Source organism: Oryctolagus cuniculus, chromosome 10 (assembly GCF_051225735.1).
Source record: "Oryctolagus cuniculus isolate XC-2025 breed Fujian yellow rabbit chromosome 10, ASM5122573v1, whole genome shotgun sequence".
In the NCBI taxonomy this organism is placed as follows: Eukaryota; Metazoa; Chordata; class Mammalia; order Lagomorpha; family Leporidae; genus Oryctolagus; species Oryctolagus cuniculus.
In genome coordinates, this window is record NC_142876.1 from 56,322,458 (window position 1) to 56,341,679 (window position 19,222).

At 44.1% G+C, this 19,222-nt stretch overlaps 1 protein-coding gene and 1 long non-coding RNA gene across 16 annotated transcripts in view; one reads left to right on the forward strand and one right to left on the reverse strand.

Moving 5' to 3' along the window:
* The window catches only part of GREB1L (GREB1 like retinoic acid receptor coactivator), a 285,560-nt gene that overhangs the window by 54,992 nt on the left and 211,346 nt on the right, over window positions 1–19,222 (reverse strand). For 8 of the 9 annotated variants that reach the window (XR_016214605.1, XR_016214606.1, XM_051852064.3 and 5 more), the window contains 4 exons: window positions 18,210–18,536; window positions 17,071–17,199; window positions 15,657–15,791; window positions 12,593–12,790 (listed from right to left, as the gene is read on the reverse strand). Coding sequence is in view for 7 of the 9 variants with exons in the window: in XM_051852064.3 (XP_051708024.1) it covers window positions 12,593–12,790; window positions 15,657–15,791; window positions 17,071–17,199; window positions 18,210–18,536 (789 nt within the window). In the remaining 2 variants the exon portion in view is untranslated. Of the gene's footprint in view, window positions 1–12,592; window positions 12,791–15,656; window positions 15,792–16,832; window positions 17,029–17,070; window positions 17,200–18,209; window positions 18,537–19,222 lie in introns of those variants that run through there. The other variant, XM_089305848.1, reaches the window with a different exon arrangement.
* The window catches only part of LOC108177133 (uncharacterized), a 39,181-nt gene continuing 33,012 nt past the window's right edge, over window positions 13,054–19,222 (forward strand). For 3 of the 7 annotated variants that reach the window (XR_016214613.1, XR_016214615.1, XR_016214618.1), the window contains exons 1-2: window positions 13,154–13,530; window positions 13,964–14,065. This is a non-coding gene — a long non-coding RNA (uncharacterized LOC108177133). Of the gene's footprint in view, window positions 13,531–13,963; window positions 14,066–19,222 lie in introns of all 7 variants that reach the window. The other 4 variants (XR_016214614.1, XR_011379407.2, XR_016214617.1 and 1 more) reach the window with 4 other exon arrangements.

The window sequence follows — 19,222 nt, forward strand, 5'->3', positions numbered from 1 at the left end:
GAAAGAACAGCGCAGGGTCCTGTGTCGTTCCTCCACGAAGACGGGGAGCGACAATAAAAGTATATGGCAGAGAAAAGAACAAAGAAGATTGAAGAGGATCCTGAAGTCAGAAAGGCAGGAGAGAGCTGCACACCAGAGAGTAAGAATTAGAGCTGGGGTAAGGAGACAGAATGCTCTGGGCACAGGAGAGGAAACCCAGAGACAGCCCCCTCACATGTGGAAACCTGATTATAAGTCCTAAAGCTTGCCTTGCAGGTCAGTGGCAAAAAAGATGAGCTCTTCAATAAATAGTGCTAAAGAACTGTTATCCGTATGAAAAAATAGATATTGTATCTCACTTGATCTACTTTACAAAAAGCAATTTCCAATGGATTAAATTTATTGTAAAAAACCTCACAGGGAATTCCTTGAAGCACAAAAGGGCAGAAGACAAATTACACTTAAGAACCTGTATTCATCAAAGATATTCTAAATAAAGAGACAAGCCTCCCGAGTTTGTAAAAAGTCTTATTAACAAAGGATTGTCACCCGGAATTAATCCTATAGATCCAAGAGAAAAATAGACAAAAAAATTTTTTATAGAAATTTCATGGAAGAAGAAACCAAATAGACAATAAACCTATGAAAAGATGTTCAATTTCATTAATAAGGAAAATACAAATTAAAATCAATAATCTGTCTCTCTGCCTTTCAAATAATGAAACATACAATGAAACAGAACCATCCCAAACGGATAAACATTTCAAAACAAGACAATTGTTAGAAAGAAGTAGATGGGAAAAAACACCCATGTATCTCTTTATTTCTATAAAAGAAATACAGGAAAAGTAAACCTGAAACAAAAAAAGCCTGGGTGCCCACAGGAGTGTGGAAGGGAGAGAGGATACAGAGCAGGCCTGCGGAAGGAGATAGCTCTGACTCTCAGAAGCCCAGCAGTACACAAGCAAACAGATGAAATCAACCAATGATGGGGGGAGGCAGGGTGCAAAACAGAGCTCAGACTGTAACAAAGGAAACCTTATCATAGCCACATGGAAGGGGGTCAGGATGAAGAGTAAACCTAAGGGAAGCAAGTTAATGTTTTGATCCTTGCAATGAAGCTGAAGACAAAAAAAAAAAAAAAACACACACACACACACACACACACGAGAACTTCAGTAAATCTGTTAGCAATTGTATAATTACTAGAAAAAACTAAAGAAGTAAATATATTATAGATAATAAGAATCAAGTTTCTTCCTGTCCAAAAAAGAAGTTAAAAATAAAGCAAGGGGAAAGACAACAATGAGCCTTGAAGGGGGTAAGACTGGAATTGAAGAGATCAGTATAAACTCATATTTTTTTTAAGATTTATTTGTTTATTTGAAAGTCAGAGTAACACAGAGAGAGAAGGAGAGGCAGAGAGAGAGGGGTTTTCCATCTGCTGGTTCACTCCCCAGTTGGCCGCAACAGCCGGAGCTGCGCCGATAGGAAGCCAGGAGCCAGGAGCTTTTTCCAGGTCTCCCACGTGGGTGCAGGTGCAGGGGCCCAAGGACTTGGGCCATCTTCTACTGCTTTGCCAGGCCATAGCAGAGGTCTGGATTGGAAGTGGAGCAGTCAGGTCTGGAACCAAGGCCCATATGGGATGCCGACACTGCAGGTGGCAGCCTAACCCGCTACACCACAGTGCTGGCCCCATGAATTCATATTTTTAAAGAGACATAGAAATAAAGAAGTGTATGTGTGCACACATGCAATAATGCACATACATACATTTCCTACCTCTGTCTGCTAGGAGCAATGACATCCCAGTAGCAATGAGCACACGTAACACTCAGAGTTTGGTTTCTAAATTATTCAGTAGAGATAATCAGGGTTTCTTGGAAAAGAGGGGTTAATGGCAAAGTTCAGAGCAGGAAATAAAAAACCCTAGGGGCTGGCCTTGTGGTATAGCAGGTTAAGCTACCACCTGCCATGCTGGCATCCCATATGAGAGATGGTTTGAGTCCTGGCTGCTCCACTTCCAATTCAGCTCCCTGCTAATGAGCCTGGGAAAGCAGCAGAGAATGACCCAAGTCCTTGGGCCCCTGAACCCATGTGGGCAACCCTGATGAAGCTCCTGGATCCTGGTGTTGGCCTGGGACAGCCCTGGCCATTGTGGCAATTTGGGAAGTGAACCAGCAGATGGAAGATCTCTCTCTCTCTCTCTCTCTCTCTCTCTTTTCCTCCTCTTGCTCTCTCTGAAACTCTGCCTTTCAAATAAATAAATACACAATTAAAAATGAATAAATGAAAATAACACCAGAACGCCTTGTGTTTCCTGAAAATGAATAAGTATGTTAAAAGAAAAAACAAAGGATGGTGGTGTTAAACAAAACACACAACCTGCTTGGAGTAGACGCCAGTGGCCAAAAATGCAAAACAAAATAAATGATAGCAGTGGAAATAACCTGTAGAATGAAATACACATGAACAATAACAATATAAATGAAGGAAGAGGAACAGCTTTTTCTTACAGATTTCAAGTAACAAGCTCCTATTAGTAAAATAGGGAAAATGATAAAAATGCAAAATTACCATTACGCAAATATAACAGTAAATTGCAGGCAAGACTCACTGATGGATGTTAAAGTTAGTGGTTGAAAATGAGAGGATAAACATTATATTAGCATTGTCTTGAACTATTTTCACAAAAATATTTTTCAATTACAAAGAAAAGATTTGTAGCTTTACAAAAGAGAAGCCTGCAGACACACCTTAATCATGATTAAAGCTTACGGTACCAAAGATAAAACACAGCAACATCCCGTGCTTCCCAACATTGTGCACCTAGGGTATGATACCACATCTGTGGTTTTTTGGCCCAAAACACACAACCCCAACCTGATCACGAGGAAATGTCAGACATTCCTAAATTGAGAAGCGTTACACTAAACAGTTGGCAAGTATTCACTTAAGGCCATGAGAAACAAGGTACAGCTGAAGAAATGTTGCACCTTGGAGCAGGTGAAAGACACAGCTGAATGCAATGTGTGATCCTGGACTGGAAACTGGAACAAGAAAATGACATTAAGGGAAAGACTAGTGGGATCTTCCATAGTTAACAGTATTATTTCAGCACTGATTTTTCTGCTTTGATAGTTATACTATGGTTATGCTAGCTGTTAACTTGAAGAGAAGCTCGGTGAAGGATATAGTAAACTCTAATATTTTAACAGCTTTATTGAGATAAATATGTATTCACATGTAATTTGCACACCTATAATGTACAATTTTATGACTTTTATCATAGTAACAGTTCCACAACCACCACTACAATCAATGTTAGAACTCTTTCATCACCTGTGAATGAAATCCCATATCCTTTAATAATAATCCCATACCCCTCAATCCTCATCCCTTGACAATCACCAATTTACTTTGTGTCTCTATAGCTTAACTAATTCTGGACATTTCATATAAGTGGAACCACAAAATACGCAGTCTTGTGATTGGCTTCATTCAGTTGGAATACTGTTTTCAAGTTTTGTTCATGCTGTAGCAGGAACCAATACTCCATTGCTCTTCATTGCTAATATTCCTTAGAATGGGTACACCACATTTTACTTACACACTCATCAGTTAGTGGACACTTAGGTTGTTTTCACTTTGGGAGCTATTATGAATAATACTGTTACGAACATTTGTGTTTGGGTTTTGTGTGGTCATATGAGTATGTTTATACTTCCCTCTCATTTCATGCTGTTGGGTCACATGTTAACTCTGTTTAACCGCTGAACCAGTCTGTTTTCTAACGTGGCTGTATGATTTCACATTTGTTCCAGCAGTGTATGGGGTTCCAGCTTCTCCACATATTCAAACATTGCTTTTCTCTTTTTATTATAGCCACTGTAGTAGTGTATAGTAGTATTTCATTGTGATTTTGATTTTCATTTCTCCAATGGCTAATGACGTTAGGCATTTTTTCTCATGTGCTTATTGCCGATTCATTCACCTTCTCTGGATAAATGCCTATTCAAATCCTTCACCTGTACCTTAATTACACTATTTGTCTATTTATTATTGAGTTGTGATAGGTCTTTATATATTATAAACATAGTCCTTTATCAGATATATGATTTTCAAATAGTTTCTCCTATTCTGTGGGCTGTCTTTTCACTTTCTTGATGGTATCTTTCAATGCACAAATGTTTTTAATTTTGATGATGTTCAGTTTATTTATAAAATTTATACTTTCAGTGTCCCATCTAAGAAATCATTAATTAATGATTAATTCAAAGTCACAAAGATTTACAACTTTTTTTTTTTTTTTTTTTTGGACAGGCAGAGTGGATAGTGAGAGAGAGAGAGAGACAGAGACAAAGGTCTTCCTTTTTGCCGTTGGTTCACCCTCCAATGGCCGCCACGGCTGGCATGCTGCGGCCGGCGCACCGCGCTGATTCGAAGGCAGGAGCCAGGTGCTTCTCCTGGTCTCCCATGGGGTGCAGAGCCCTAGCACTTGGGCCATCCTCCACTGCCTTCCTTGGCCACAGCAGAGAGCTGGCCTGGAAGAGGGGCAACCGGGAAAGAATCTGGCGCCCCTACCAGGACTAGAACCCTGTGTGCCAGCGCTGCTAGGTAGAGGATTAGCCTATTGAGCCGCGGCGCTGGCCACAACTGTTTTCTTCAAGTACTTTTATAGTTTTAGCTCTCATATTTAGTTCTTTGATCCATTCTGTTTTTCGTATGCAAGGTAGGGAAGCCAACTTCATGGTATTGCATGTGGATATCCAATTATCCTAGCACTATTCATTGAAAAGACTATTCTTTCTCGATTAAATTATCTTGGCAACTTGTTGAAATTCAGTGAACTGGGGCTGGCATTGTGGTGCAGTGGGTTAAGCCACTGCCTGTGATGCCAGCATCTCGTATGAATGCCAGTTTGAGTCCCAGCTGTTTCACTTCCAATCCAGCTCCCTGCTAATGCAGCTGGGAAAGTAGCAGAAGGCGGCCCAACTACTTGCACCCCTGCCACCTACATGGGATACCTGGATGGATCCAGGCTCCTGGTCTTCAGCCTGGCCCACCTGTTGCTGCCATTTGGGGAGTGAACCAGCAGATGGAAGACCTGTCTCTGTCTCTCTCTCATTCTTTGTAACTCTGCCTTTCAAATAAATAAAACAAATCTTTTAAAAATAAAAAAATTCAATTAACTGTAAATAGGAGAGTTTACTTTTAGATTCCCAATTCTACTCATTGGGGAGTAAACCAATGGAAGGAAGACCTTTCTCTCTGTCTCTCTCTCACTGTCTATAACTCTACCTGTCAAATAAACACAAAAAATTTTTTTTAAAATTAATGTATTCAAATCCATGAATATGGATATCTTTTCAATTATTTAGGTCTTTTTTTTTTTTTTTTTTTGACAGGCAGAGTGGACAGTGAGAGAGAGAGACAGAGAGAAAGGTCTTCCTTTGCCGTTGGTTCACCCTCCAATGGCCGCCGCTGCAGCCGGCGCACCGCGCTGATCCTGGCAGGAGCCAGGAGCCAGGTGCCAGGTGCTTTTCCTGGTCTCCCATGGGGTGCAGGGCCCAAGCACCTGGGCCATCCTCCACTGCACTCCCTGGCCATAGCAGAGAGCTGGCCTGGAAGAGGGGCAACCGGGACAGAATCCGGCGCCCCAACCGGGACTAGAACCCGGTGTGCCGGCGCCGCAAGGTGGAGGATTAGCCTATTGAGCCACGGCGCCGGCTTATTTAGGTCTTCTTTAATGTCTTAATGTCTTTTTTTTTGAAAGGCAGTGTTAACAAAGAAAGAGGAAGTGAGAACTTCCATCTGCTGATTTATTCCCTGCATGGGTCAGGCTGAAACCGGGAGCCTCATCTGGGTCTCCTACGTGGGAGTAGGGGCCCAAGCACTTTCTCCATCTTCTGTTGCTTTCCCAGGTGCATTAGCAGGGAGCTGGATTGGAAGAGGAGCAGCCAGGATTCGAACAGGCATTCATATGGGTGCCATGTTGCAGGCAGCAGCTTAACCTGCTGCGCCACAATACTGGCCCCTTCTTTAGTTTTTTCCAACAGTGTTTTATAATTTTATTATAAGCTTTACACATTTTTGTCAAATTATTGTTTTATTCTTTTAATGCTATTATTTTATTTATTTTTTATTTTTATTTTTTGACAGGCAGAGTGGACAGTGAGAGAGAGAGACAGAGAGAAAGGTCTTCCTTTGCCTTTGGTTCACCCTCCAATGGCTGCCGCAGCTGGCACGCTGCGGCCGATGCACTGTGCTGATCCGATGGCAGGAGCCAGGTACTTATCCTGGTCTCCCATGGGGTGCAGGGCCCAAGCACTTGGGCCATCCTCCACTGCACTCCCTGGCCACAGCAGAGAGCTGGCCTGGAAGAGGGGCAACCGGGACAGAATCTGGCGCCCTACCAGGACTAGAACCCGGTGTGCCGGCGCCGCAAAGCGGAGGATTAGCCTAGTGAGCCGCGGTGCCGGCCTTAATGCTATTATAAATGTAGTTGTTCATTTCATTTTTGGATTCCTTGTGCTATTTTTGTGACTTTTCTTTTTGTCTAAAATTATTTTAAGGCAAAAAATTTTTAAAGAAACATGCCCCTATCAACTATTTTCAACTGATGCACATGCATTGTGGGTGAAATTTAAATATGACTTTGTATAAAAATGTCCCCTTATTTGGTAAAGTTGGAAATGTACACAACCTATACATCAACAGAGAAATTTTTACATGTACCAACCAGCACAGTTTGAAAGAGTAAAAAACTAGAAACATCCACATGTCCGACAGTAGAAATGACTTGTTTAAAAATGCGTGATAGGTATGTTCCATATGGCGAATACTGAAATACAGTGAAACGAAATGAAGTACAGCTTCACACACCAGGACTGATTCCCAGGACATAATGCTGAGCACAAAGAGTGAATCACAGAATACATAATGCATGGCATTTACCAAAAAGTATCAAGTATAAGAAATTAAATGATACGCTATTTAGGAGTTAAGGCATTATGGTAAAACTACAAATACCAGCAAGCCATGATAGACCCCAAATTCAGGATATGGCTATCTTTGAAGAAGCAACATTAACATCAGAGTGTTCCTTATTTTGGTGGTAATGGAGGTCATTTGGTTGTGATTTTTTTTTAGTATCTTTTTTTTATTTTTTATTTATTTATTTTTTTTATTTTTATTTTTTTTGACAGGCAGAGTGGACAGTGAGAGAGAGAGAGACAGAGAGAAAGGTCTTCCTTTGCCGTTGGTTCACCCTCCAATGGCCGCTGCGGCCGGCGCACCGCACTGATCCGGTGGCAGGAGCCAGGAGCCAGGTGCTTTTCCTGGTCTCCCATGGGGTGCAGGGCCCAAGCACCTGGGCCATGCTCCACTGCACTCCCTGGCCACAGCAGAGAGCTGGCCTGGAAGAGGGGCAACCGGGACAGAATCTGGCGCCCCAACCGGGACTAGAACCCGGTGTGCCAGCGCCGCAAGGCGGAGGATTAGCCTAGTGAGCCGCGGCGCCAGCCTTTTTTTTAGTATCTTTTATAAATGTTGTGGGTTTTTTTTTTTTTTTTGATAATTAATGTTTCTTAAGCACCCATATTTTAGAAACAAAAAAATGACAACTATACTAAATTTCATCTGATGGACATATCAATGAACAGCAACTATTTCCCATTTACATTATTATTATTATTATTATTATTATTTGACAGGTAGAGTTAGACAGTGAGAGAGAGAGAAAGAGAGAAAGGTCTTCCTTCCATTGGTTTACTCCCAAAATGGCCGCTATGGCTGGAGCTGCGCTGATCCAAAGCCAAGAGCCAAGTGCTTCTTCCTGGTCTCCCATGCAGGTACAGGTGCCCAAGCACTTGGGCCATCCTCCACTGCCTTCCTGGGCCGCAGCAGAGAGCTGGACTGGAAGAGGAGCAACTGGGAGTAGAACCCGGCGCCCATATGGGATGCTGGTGCCGCAGGTGGAGGATTAACCAAGTGAACCATGGCGCCGGCTCCCCCATTTACTTTCTATTTTGAATACAACAGAAATTGAGCTAGTGCAATATTTGTGTATACTCTTCAGTCAGAATAACCAATTGCTAAAATTCTGCTATGCTTGCCTTTTCTTATTATTATGCTTTAATTTATTGCTAAATAATTTGAAACAAGTAACCTATATCGTAATATCTCATCCCTGAATTCTTCAACACGTGTGGCAGAAGAGCAAAGGCATTCTTCTCCATAACCACATGGCACTGTTATCTTACAAAATGACTGACATCGTAATAATGGTCTCTTATACACAGCCTGCACTTTTTTGAGTTTCACTAATTGTCTTTGCTTTGTGTTTTTTGTTTTTAGGTTGAATATCCAATCAAGAAATAAGCAGGGGTTTGGGAGCTGAGGAGACTGGATGTTGGCCAAAAAATAGAAAATTTTAGTTAGAAATTTCAGTGCAATAGCGTGGCAGGTGAATCTGCAACCTGCAGTGGTGGCATCCTCTATGGATGCTAGGGAGTCCTGGCTGCTCCACTTCAGATCTACTTTCCTGCTAACATGCCTGGGAGAGCAGTGGAAGATGACCCCAGTGCTTGGGCCCCTGCACCCACGTGGGAGACCCGGAAGAAGCTCCAGGCTCCTGGCTTCGGATCAGCTTAGCTCCAGCCATTGCGGGCATTTGGAGAGTGAGCTAGCAGATAGAAGATATCTCTCTCTCTGTCTATAACTCTATCTTACAAAATAAATAAATAAATAAATAAATCTAAAAAAAAAAGTTTCAGTTGGACAGGAGGAATAAAGTGTCACCTTTTTCCAACTCTACAACAAAAAATTAGTGTCGGCAGGGCCCACCTGGGCTACCAATAATGCTACCAAAAGATTAAGGGCTATGTCTACCTAAATATTAAATCTTACTTTAAAAATGTTAAATTTCTTTATATTTATTTTATTTGAAAGGCATTCACAGATTAGTTCCCCCAAACACCCAGGACTGGACCAGGCCAAAGCCAGGAGCGTAAAACTCAATCCAGGTCTTCCACATGGAGAACAGGAATGCAGATATTTGGGCCAGCGTCTAATGCCCCTCATGAAGTGACGGCTCAAGTAACTGGGTTCCTGTCACCTGCATGGGAGATCTAAATTGAGTTCTGGGCTCCCAGCTTCATCCTGGCCAAGCCATGGCCAGCGTGACCATTTGGTCAGTCAGTGGATGGGGGCTCTTTCTGCCTCTCTGTCTCTCAAATAAGTCAGAATTTGAGGAAAAGCAAGAAGAATGACGTGTGAAGTTTGAATGAGTAGAATGGGGTGTGCCACAGCCAGCGTGCAGAGAATGGGAAAGAGATCTAATTCAGGAACCATGGTATCCGGCATCTTCAGTATGCAGCAAAGGGGTCTGTGGTCTGAAACTGTGAACACTGGAACTGATGGGCCCAGGGTCCACCAGAGTACACAGTGCGACTAGAGGCAGAAGAGTGGGGGCTGGGGTGTTTGAGGATGAGGAACTTCTGATCCCAGAGTGGATACTGACTAGTCATCCAGCTGGAAATGATGGAAACTTTCAATTCTGTTTGCACAAACACATCTCTGGTGTTTCTTCCACCCCAGGATGGAGGACTTTTCTAGGGATCCTGTTTCCTGGTGCCTTGGTCACTGCCCAATAAGTATTTTTTTTTCTGTAGGTGGCCAATAAGGGGGTGTGAGCTTGATGAGACAAAGCAAGAATATGAAGAAAATGAGAAGACCTTCCTCTCTTTTTACTTCTCCTCCTCATTGCTACCACTTGCTTAAACTTCCTCATGTCCATATCTCTACAGATCTTTTATAAGAACACATGTGTTGAAATGCCAAACTTGTCTTATTCCCCTGAGCATGATTAAGAACTTTGCCTGGAGACTGCCAGACCTGCTCCCATCTGCTGGGAGTTCCCATTTATACCACATTAAAAACAGGAAGATAAAAAGTACCACCACTAATACTCCCTGTGTTCTTCCTTCCCACCTTAACCAAAAGGTCATTTGCCTTTGGACTGTATCAGAGACAGAGAGAGTACCCTGGTGTTCTAATTTACAGAATATGAATTAGAATTGTCTTACAACTTCAGATTTTTTCTAAACGACACTAAAACAATAGCATTTCCTGCCATCTGAAAATGCTCCTTCTGTACTGATGACTCCAGAAGTCACAAGTCCATGGTGAGCCAACTTAAAGGTGTCACCCATTTCCTTTTTAATATTCAAGTTCTTTCCATAATGTTTTCTTTTCCTTTTTCCCCCCTCCCTCCCTTCCTTCCTTTCTTAATTAGAATGTGAGTTCCTGTATTATATGCTCCACATTAGTGCTGGGTCTGCAACAATGTGACAGTTTCTATTTTCATCCTGTTACTTTCAGGCACACATGGGCTGCCAAGGACATACCCTTTCTGCGTGCCTGGCAGCTTATCCCTGCCTGGTGCTTTTCCTGGCAGCCTGGCTGCTGAAATGCTTTCTTTAAGGAGGCGAATGGGACCCAGCAAGCAGAGAGGTATCCCCACCCCACCTCCCACCCCCAGCCCTCCATCAGTGGAGCACCTGCTAGTGCCAGGCCAGGAGAGGCACTGAATGGGCACTTGGCATATTAGGAAAAAACAGCCCTTGTCTGTCCTCCGGGACCTCAGGCAAACCAATCTCCTCCACTCACACAGTGAAACATGAGAAAACTGTCAGATGAATTCTCAAGAATCTTTTAGCTTTTAATAGGCTTGTTAAGAGGTTTTTTTTTTGGGGGGGGGGTTAAAGATTTATTTATTTATTTGAAAGACAGTTACAGAGGGATGAAGCAGAGAGAGAGAGAGAGAGAGAGAGAGAGAGAGGTCTTCCATCCCCAAATGGCTGCAACGGCCAGAGCTTGGCCTGATGAGAAGCCAGGAGCTTCTTCTGGGTCTCCTACATGGGTGCAGGGGCCCAAGCACTTGGACCATCTTCCACTGCTTTCCTAGGCACATTGGCAGGGAGCTGTATCGGAAGTGGAACAGCCGGGATTCAAACTGGCGCCCGTATGGGATGCTGGCACTGCAGGCAGCAGCTTTATCCACTACTCCACAGCACTGATCCCTGTTAAGGGGTTTTTTAATGGGTGATCTCCTGCTAAGTATTTACTCTGCCCTGGACAATTCCTCTTCTTTGTTTCATAACATGCATATAAGCTGTCTTCTTCTTTCAATTGGTGTGTATTCCAAGAATATGAAAATATTTAAATATCAAAACAAATAAGTTTTGGCATAATTATGATGTAGAATAGTACACAATCATTAAAATTATGCTTTTCATGACATGGAAAAATGTGTATTCAATAATGTCAAGTGAAAAACCAACACAGGCAAGAAGAGAGCAGTAATACCAGGTATTAAATCATTTGTTAGTACCAGAATTTTAACAGTGGTTATCCTTGAATGGCAGGATTATAAATATTTAAGTTTTTCTTTGTTTCTTGCAGTTCTCAAAATAAAGACTACTCTAATCATGCTTTTTCTGAAGTAAAATGGTTACTTTTTAATATAAAAGTGATTTTTAAAGCAAAAATTTCAATATGTATGCCAAAGCCAGATGTAATTTTTTTTTTAAAAAAGTTTATTTCTACGTATTTGAGAGAAAGAGAGAGAGACCACACACATCCAAATTTCCATCTGCTGGTTCACTCCCTAAATGCCTGGAACAGCTGGGGCTAGGCCAGGCTGAAGCCGGGTACCAGAAACTCCATCTGGGTCTCCAACATGAATGGTGGGGGACCCAAGTATTTGAGCCATCATTTGCTGCCTCCCGCAGTGCACACTATCAGGGAGCTGGATTGGAAGTGGAGGCAGAACTCAACCCCAGGCACTCCAATATGGGATGTGGATATTCCAAGCAGAGCCTTAACCCACTCTGCCACAATGCCCACCCAAGTTGTTGCAATTTTCTAAATTCCTCATAGCTTCTTGTAATCCCAAGCAAATTTTATTTTTTAAAAGGGCATTATTTACCACACTTATAAAATTTTTATTTTCTTTCCTTTTAGCATTTTTCTGGGGCAAGAATTTCCTCTATACTTTTAAAGTTCTTAGGAATAATTCTAACCTTGTATTTTTTCAGTGAGCCTTCTCATTGTTGACATGCAGGATGGTGCTCTGGTTTTGAGGTCGAAAATATGCTGCTAATATGGTAAATGTCCAAAAATCCACCCATGAAAATGTGGTCTATCTGAGCTAGAAGTCGGTCAGGTGGTACAGAGTCCATCACTGCATGAAAATGTCTTTTCATAAATGAATGACAGATTCCAGTCCATGGATTACATCGTGGACTTAACTGTGGTTCGCAAACATGCACATCCTTTTATCCTTGACCTTGGAGGGAAATAGGTCAGAGTACTTTGAGAGTAAACTTACGGGTAAATTCAAAATAACATTTAAAGTGCTTAAGTGCTTATAATTGATTTCTCTCTCTCTCTCTCTCTTTTTCTTCTTCCCTTCCTCCCTCCCTTCCTTCTTTTCTTTCGATTTCTGCTTTTTATTAGTGAAGAGAATTTCACTTGTCCTATAAGCTAGATTAAGACAAAGGATGAGCCAGAGGGAATCTAGGGCTAGCTGTAGGTTGGGTCCTCTCACCTGATTGTCGAACTCTTTGAAGAGTTTGCTGCACCAGAACCTCCGATCTCGGGACAATGATGATGAAGTCCACTTTGCTGAAGTGACCGAGGTCCAGGCTCTGGCTGCCACTGTCCGCAATAGCACACACCTGGGATAAAAGTTTTCTGGCAACTGTAAGCTGTGGTTGATAAATTTGGAAGGTTTCATTATCTAAATCTAAAATAAAAAAGTCATAAAAATACAATTAATTTCTCTCCCTGATGGCTGTTATCAGTCCATTTGGGGGCATGTGACACATACGCTAAAGTGATACTCTATCACCAAGAATCCTCACTTGCTCTTTTTACTTTCTACTGAGTTTTAATAGATTGGCCAATTTCCCCTGAAAAATGCTGCTGAGATGTGCTCACTAGTGGGTGCTGCAGTTTAACAAATGTGTCATTTAAAAATGGATTGCTTGTATCACAAATGCCCCATACGACACCCCTTTCCTGAACAGCAGCGGTGGAGGTTGACCACACCCTCGTGCAGTGGGAGCCGGGACTCATCTCTGGCAGGGGGCGAGTTTCCAGGTTTTCAGGAACATCAGCACAGGTCAGTCTTGAGCCCAGACCTGTCCAGGGGAAGAGGTGATGCTGACGCTGTAGCTGCAATTGTGCTGAGTCTGAGTTCTTCCGGATTACACCATGGTAAACATTTCCTCTTCCGCAAGTCAGTGGTAACTGCGTCTGAGATAGTCTCCTGAGCTCTACCTCATGTTGTCACGGAGACGTGTCCCTCACCTTTCATCCTACTTGACTGGACTTTGCCAGCGCTTGTGACCTGACAGGTCTAGGTGGTTGTGGTCTAATCCAGTACTGACGCCTGGACCGTCTGGAGAGGCCTGACTCATGACATAGCTAGCTGGCCACCAGTAGATGATGCATTACGAAAACACTGCCGGATACTCTAAGCAGGTCAGTAGCCTTTACTGCAAATATAATCAAGCAATCAATCTCATATATGTGTGTGCACGTATACACACACCATGAAAGAAACAAGCTTGTCAGTGTAACACCTGAGCAGGCAATGGCCATATCCTAGTTTAAAGGACAGCTTTTTAGTGGGAACACATGTGGCAGTTTGAAACAGATTTCCAAGGGCCTAACTAACCTCTGCTAATTAATATTTTCTAAAATCAAATTGCAATGCAGCCAAGGCAAAGACATGCCCTACCGGCTGAAAAAACTCACTGGGAAAGCCCAAAGCTGCAGTTTTCAACAGTAACCCAAATAGGTTTTGATCTACAAAGATCACCAATGAAAATAAGTCTGTTGTCTGCTCTAGTTAAGTTTTGTATTATTTCACAAGTTGAATGGCTGAGGACTAACAACAATTTCTATTTGTAAGCCTGTAGAATCTAACTTAGCAAGTTTTGAAGTTTGAGGCAACACAAAAACATCTTTCAACAACATTTTCCAAATGGAGCCAAGACTATGTACTTGGGAATCTGTAAGTATTCTGAGAATTTTTAAAATACCATGAACATAACACATTTCAGATCATCTGGATGGTCACTGAATTACCAAATACTCTCCAGAAGTCAAAATACGTTATAGCCTGTGTTTGCATTTTTTTTTTTTTGACAGGCAGAGTGGACAGTGAGAGAGAGAGAGACAGAGAGAAAGGTCTTCCTTTTGCCATTGGTTCATCCTCCAATGGCCGCCGCGGCCAGTGCACTGTGCTGATCCGATGGCAGGAGCCAGGTGCTTCTCCTGGTCTCCCATGGGGTGCAGGGCCCAAGCACTTGGGCCATCCTCCACTGCACTCCCTGGCCACAGCAGAGAGCTGGCCTGGAAGAGGAGCAACCGGGACAGAATCCGGTGCCCCGACCAGGACTAGAACCCGGTGTGCCGGCGCCGCAAGGCGGAGGATTAGCCTAGTGAGCCACAGTGCCGGCCTACATTTGTTTTCATGACAGAGCTGATGCCAAGCCATGCTACTATTACCCGGAAATCCTCATATATAAATGCTGCATTCCTATCAAGTACAGCCAAATGGTCAGCAGCAGCAGCTTATGTGGGTCTGTTTCCCATCAAGACTCTCTCCTGTCCTTCTTCCCTCCTCTCCCATGCTGTGTCTGTCAATCAGTGAGCTGGGAAGGAATCTGAATCCAAAGGAATCCAACTCAATGACCGAGCTCCTCATCCTCAGCCCTCAGTTCCTGTTTGGGCCCCTGACTTGTAGGGGAGATGATGTGTCAGTGCTGCTGCTCCATCTGCCCGGAAGGCCTTACTCTCCCTGAGATTGTGCCTGTTTTACAAGTCAGAGAACGAGTGAAGGAAAGGTAGCCAGGGACCCTTCCACACCCTGCAGCCTAAACTCTTTCAGGCAGTCCTCTGAAACCTGCAAACAGCCCCAGCAACTCTGGGCACCACGGGGGAATTAAGGAAAATGGACCGAGAACCCTGGATTTTTTTTTTTTTTTTTGACAGGCAGAGTTAGACAGACACAGAGAGAGAGACAGAGAGAAGGTCTTCCTTTTTCCATTGGTTCCCCCCACCCCCCAAGTGGCCGCTATGGCTGGCGTGTTGCGGCTGGCGCGTTGTGGCCGGCACGCTGCGCTGATCCAAAGCCAGGAGCCAGGTGCTTCTCCTGATCTCCCATGCGGGTGCAGGGCCCAAGCACTTGGGCCATCCTCCATTGCCTTCCCGGGCCACAGCAGAGAGCTGGACTGGAAGAGGAGCAACTGAGACAGAATCTGGCTCCCCAACCGGGACTAGAACCCAGGGTGCCAGCGCCGCAGGTGGAGGATTAGCCTAGTGAACTGCGGTGTCGGCATGAACCCTGGAATTTTTGAAGGAAAAAAAATAGGCCATTACTTTTCACTTAGACTTTAATCTTAAGAACCAGATTTTTACCAAGAACCAGACCTTTGATCTGGGTGATGTGGTAAGGCATTTTTAAAAATTCAGATAAAATCTATCATGTGGACAATGAGGAAAAGCCCACCAAAGAATCCTCAGAACCCTCAGAGTGACTTTGCTTCTACAACAGCTGTCCTAACAACAGATCTCCCCCTCTTTGTCTGGGGTGACATTACCCAGGTTTTGTGTGGGGATCATAGCAGCAGCCTCTCGAGGGGACACACATTCATGAAGGTCTCCATTGAAGGGGGTAACCACACTGTCTCCTCTTCTTTGCTGCATTTTTTCCAGCAACATGTCCAGGTCATCACCTATTCCAAAATAGAGATAGGAAAGTTACAAGGAATGACATGTTATTGCTTTCATTAGTCTCTGAGTTTTGTGGTCAGGCTGGGTTCTCATCAAGTTTGTGGGTCAGCCAGCAATTCATGCCAGAGTTTATATTTGGTCATTGTTGTGGCAGTGTTGATGGCAAGAGCTACCCACATTGGTATTTTTTTTAAAGATTTATTTATTTATTTGAAAGGGAGAGTTGCAGATAGGCAGAGGCAGAGAGAGAGAGAGAGAGAGAGAGAGAGAGAGAGAGAGATCTTCCATCTGCTGGTTCACTCCCAAGATGGCCACAACAGCCGGAGCTTCATTGATCTGAAGCCAGGAGCCAGGAGCTTCTTCCTGGTCTCCTACACAAGTGCAGAGGCCCAAGGACTTTGGCCATCTTCCACTGCTTTCCCAGGCCATAGCAGAGAGCTGGATTGGAAGTGGAGCAGTCGGGACTTGAACTGGTGCCCATATGAGATGCCGGCACTGCAGGCGGCAGCTTTACCCGCTACGCTACAGCGCTGGCTCCCTTACATTGGTATTGTTTTCAAGTGACATGCATTCACACACTGTTTCTCTCTCTTTTTTTTTTTTTTTGACAGGCAGAGTGGACAGTGAGAGAGAGAAACAGAGAGAAAGGTCTTCCTTTGCCGTTGGTTCACCCTCCAATGGCCGCTGCGGCCAGCGTGCTGTGGCCGGCGCACCGCGCTGATCCGATGGCAGGAGCCAGGTACTTATCCTGGTCTCCCATGGGGTGCAGGGCCCAAGCACTTGGGCCATCCTCTACTGCACTCCCTGGCCACAGCAGAGAGCTGGCCTGGAAGAGGGGCAACCGGGACAGAATCCGGTGCCCCGACCGGGACTAGAACCCGGTGTGCCGGCGCCGCAAGGCAGAGGATTAGCCTAGTGAGCCACGGCGCCGGCCACACTGTTTCTCTTTTGACCTCCATAATAGTCAAAAGCAGGTAGAATGGAATTATTCTATCTGCACATGATGTTATCAGAACACTGAGACCCAGGGGACAGAGATTCACCCGAGGTCACTCAGCAAGGCGGCAGAGCTGAGGCTTCGCTTCTAGCACCGAGGTGCCTTTCTCTGGAATCCCTGCTGCTTCCTGTGGTGTTAGTAACAAAATACTCAGGATGAACCACTCCAAACGGAAGATCAGCTTTCAGGCTCACACTCCGCACTCGCATCCTTGACAGGCTAAGATTTAAACTCAGTCACGCAGCTAGGGACTGGCACGGCCGCTGAGTTTTACAACCACTCACCTAATGACGTGGTTTTGAAATGTGAGGCCAGGAAACTGACCTTTCCTGTGATGAGCTCATAACTAATTTCTTTCAAAAACTCACTTGTGGTGAGCATGCTCTCTGCCAGAGCCCGGGACTGATGCTGACCTGTAGCACAGAGGGGAGAAGAGAGGACTCGTCAGGAGAACAGATGTTCACAGGAATTTTATTTATAATGCAACAGCTGGAGACAAAGTGCGTAACCATAGGGGTCTTGGTTAAGAAACCCATGCTACATCAAAAGAGGCAGCCTTTGACATGTCAATTTGAAGAACACAGACAGAAACAGATAATGTTTATGATCAAGGGGAAAAGCATACTTTGTGTTTGTAGCTTAAAACATACATATGTGTGGGTTTACAAACTAAGGAAAGAGCATGGAAAACCTGATAAAATTGTGTTTTCATGGTTACAATGAGTAGTTGCCTTTGAAATATAAATTTAGGTGGTTGTTTTTACAAATGAAAATGAACAAAATTAATGTATCATGGTGTCTGATGAATTTCTGTGAAAATATGCACAGTACAGAAAGACAACCAGACAGGTCTTGTCAAAGTGAGGAGGCTTAGTGCCGTTTGCTTCAGAGTGGAGAAGCAACATTGAGCCCACCTGGCTACCCAGCTTAGCGCCTGATTGAGAATCAGCACAGATTAAAAACAACAACAACAACAAAAAACCCACATTTTATACCAACTTTCCGAGGCTTTTCTTTGGAGTCAATGTCATAACATTAAACAGACACCTCAGGGAGGAGGGACTACCAGAGCTAACTTTCTGGCAAATCTCAACTGGCTTAGGCCACCTGTGGCACTGGCTTTACCACATGCTAGGCTGGTAACATCTCCAGAGCCTTTTAAGGGCAGGAGTAATATGAGACAAAGGTGTCTGTTACTAGGATGAGATTTGAAATAATGCTCCCAGAGCCAGCTGACGGGGACACCAGCCAAACCAAAAGCTATAAGACTCTGATCTGAGGAGGAAAAAAAGAATTAAAATTAGGAGGAAGGATCCAAATTGGAACAAATAACTACCAGTTGATTATGTGGATACCTAAAACAGCCAATTAATATCTTTCAGATGGACAAGTGATTGAATGAATGGATTAAACAGTTACTCACCTAACACCACAACACAAAATTCATTTCCTCTGATTTTTGACGCACAAATCGCCACCACATAATCCGGTAGCCTTTGATAGTGTCTCATTTCGCTGAGAGTCCTCAGTGTCTCTGAAATGCCCTCCGCCAAGGAGTTCTGGGTCACGATCACATGAACCAAGTCCTGAGAAACACTGGCAATCAATCTAGCAAGCCAGGGGAGCTGTCCTGGTGACACAGGTACACACTGAGCACCGAGCTGCAGGGCTCGCTCTCTCAGAGTAAATTCCTGCATAGCTTTCAGCATAATTTGCTCAAATTCTTCCCTCAGAGGTATTTGATCAGGACCTGTAGTGAAAAGAGTTACAGCTAGAATTTTAAAAATCACAGGGAGAGGCACACACCCACACCATTCTCTTGGGGCTGGGGAATAGTTGCTAAATCATGTGGTCTGGCCTTGCCAGAGCAGCAGCAAGTGGGATTCACAAGTCAATAAATCTATAGCAGGCCGATTTTTAAGTTCATCATCATTTTGCAACCCCTTCTCCCCCTCCCCCACAACCTGTAGCCTACCATCCTCCCACTGGCAAATAAGCTTTGTTTGAGTGGCCCCAAGGACCGATCACCTATTAATCATTCCCCATTGTGAAGTCACATTCTCTCTTCTCTTTCTGCTTCAACTTTTAAACAAATATTTATTTTTATTTAGTTGAAAGGCAGAATGATAAAGTGGGAGAGACAGAGAGACAGGGATGGGGTGGAGGGAGAAATATCTTCGGGGCTGGGTAAAGCCGCAGCCTGCAGTGCCAGCATCCCATATGGACGCCGGTTCAAGTCCCAGCTGCTCCACTTCCAATCCAGCTCTCTGCTATGGCCTGGAAAGCAGTAGAAGATGGCCCAAGTCCTTGGGCCCCTGCACCCATGTGGGAGACCCAGAAGAAGCTCCTGGCTCCTGGCTTTGGATCGGCGCAGCTCTGGCTGTTGCGGCCATCGGGGGAGTGAACCAGCAGATGGAAGCCCTCTCTCTCTCTGCC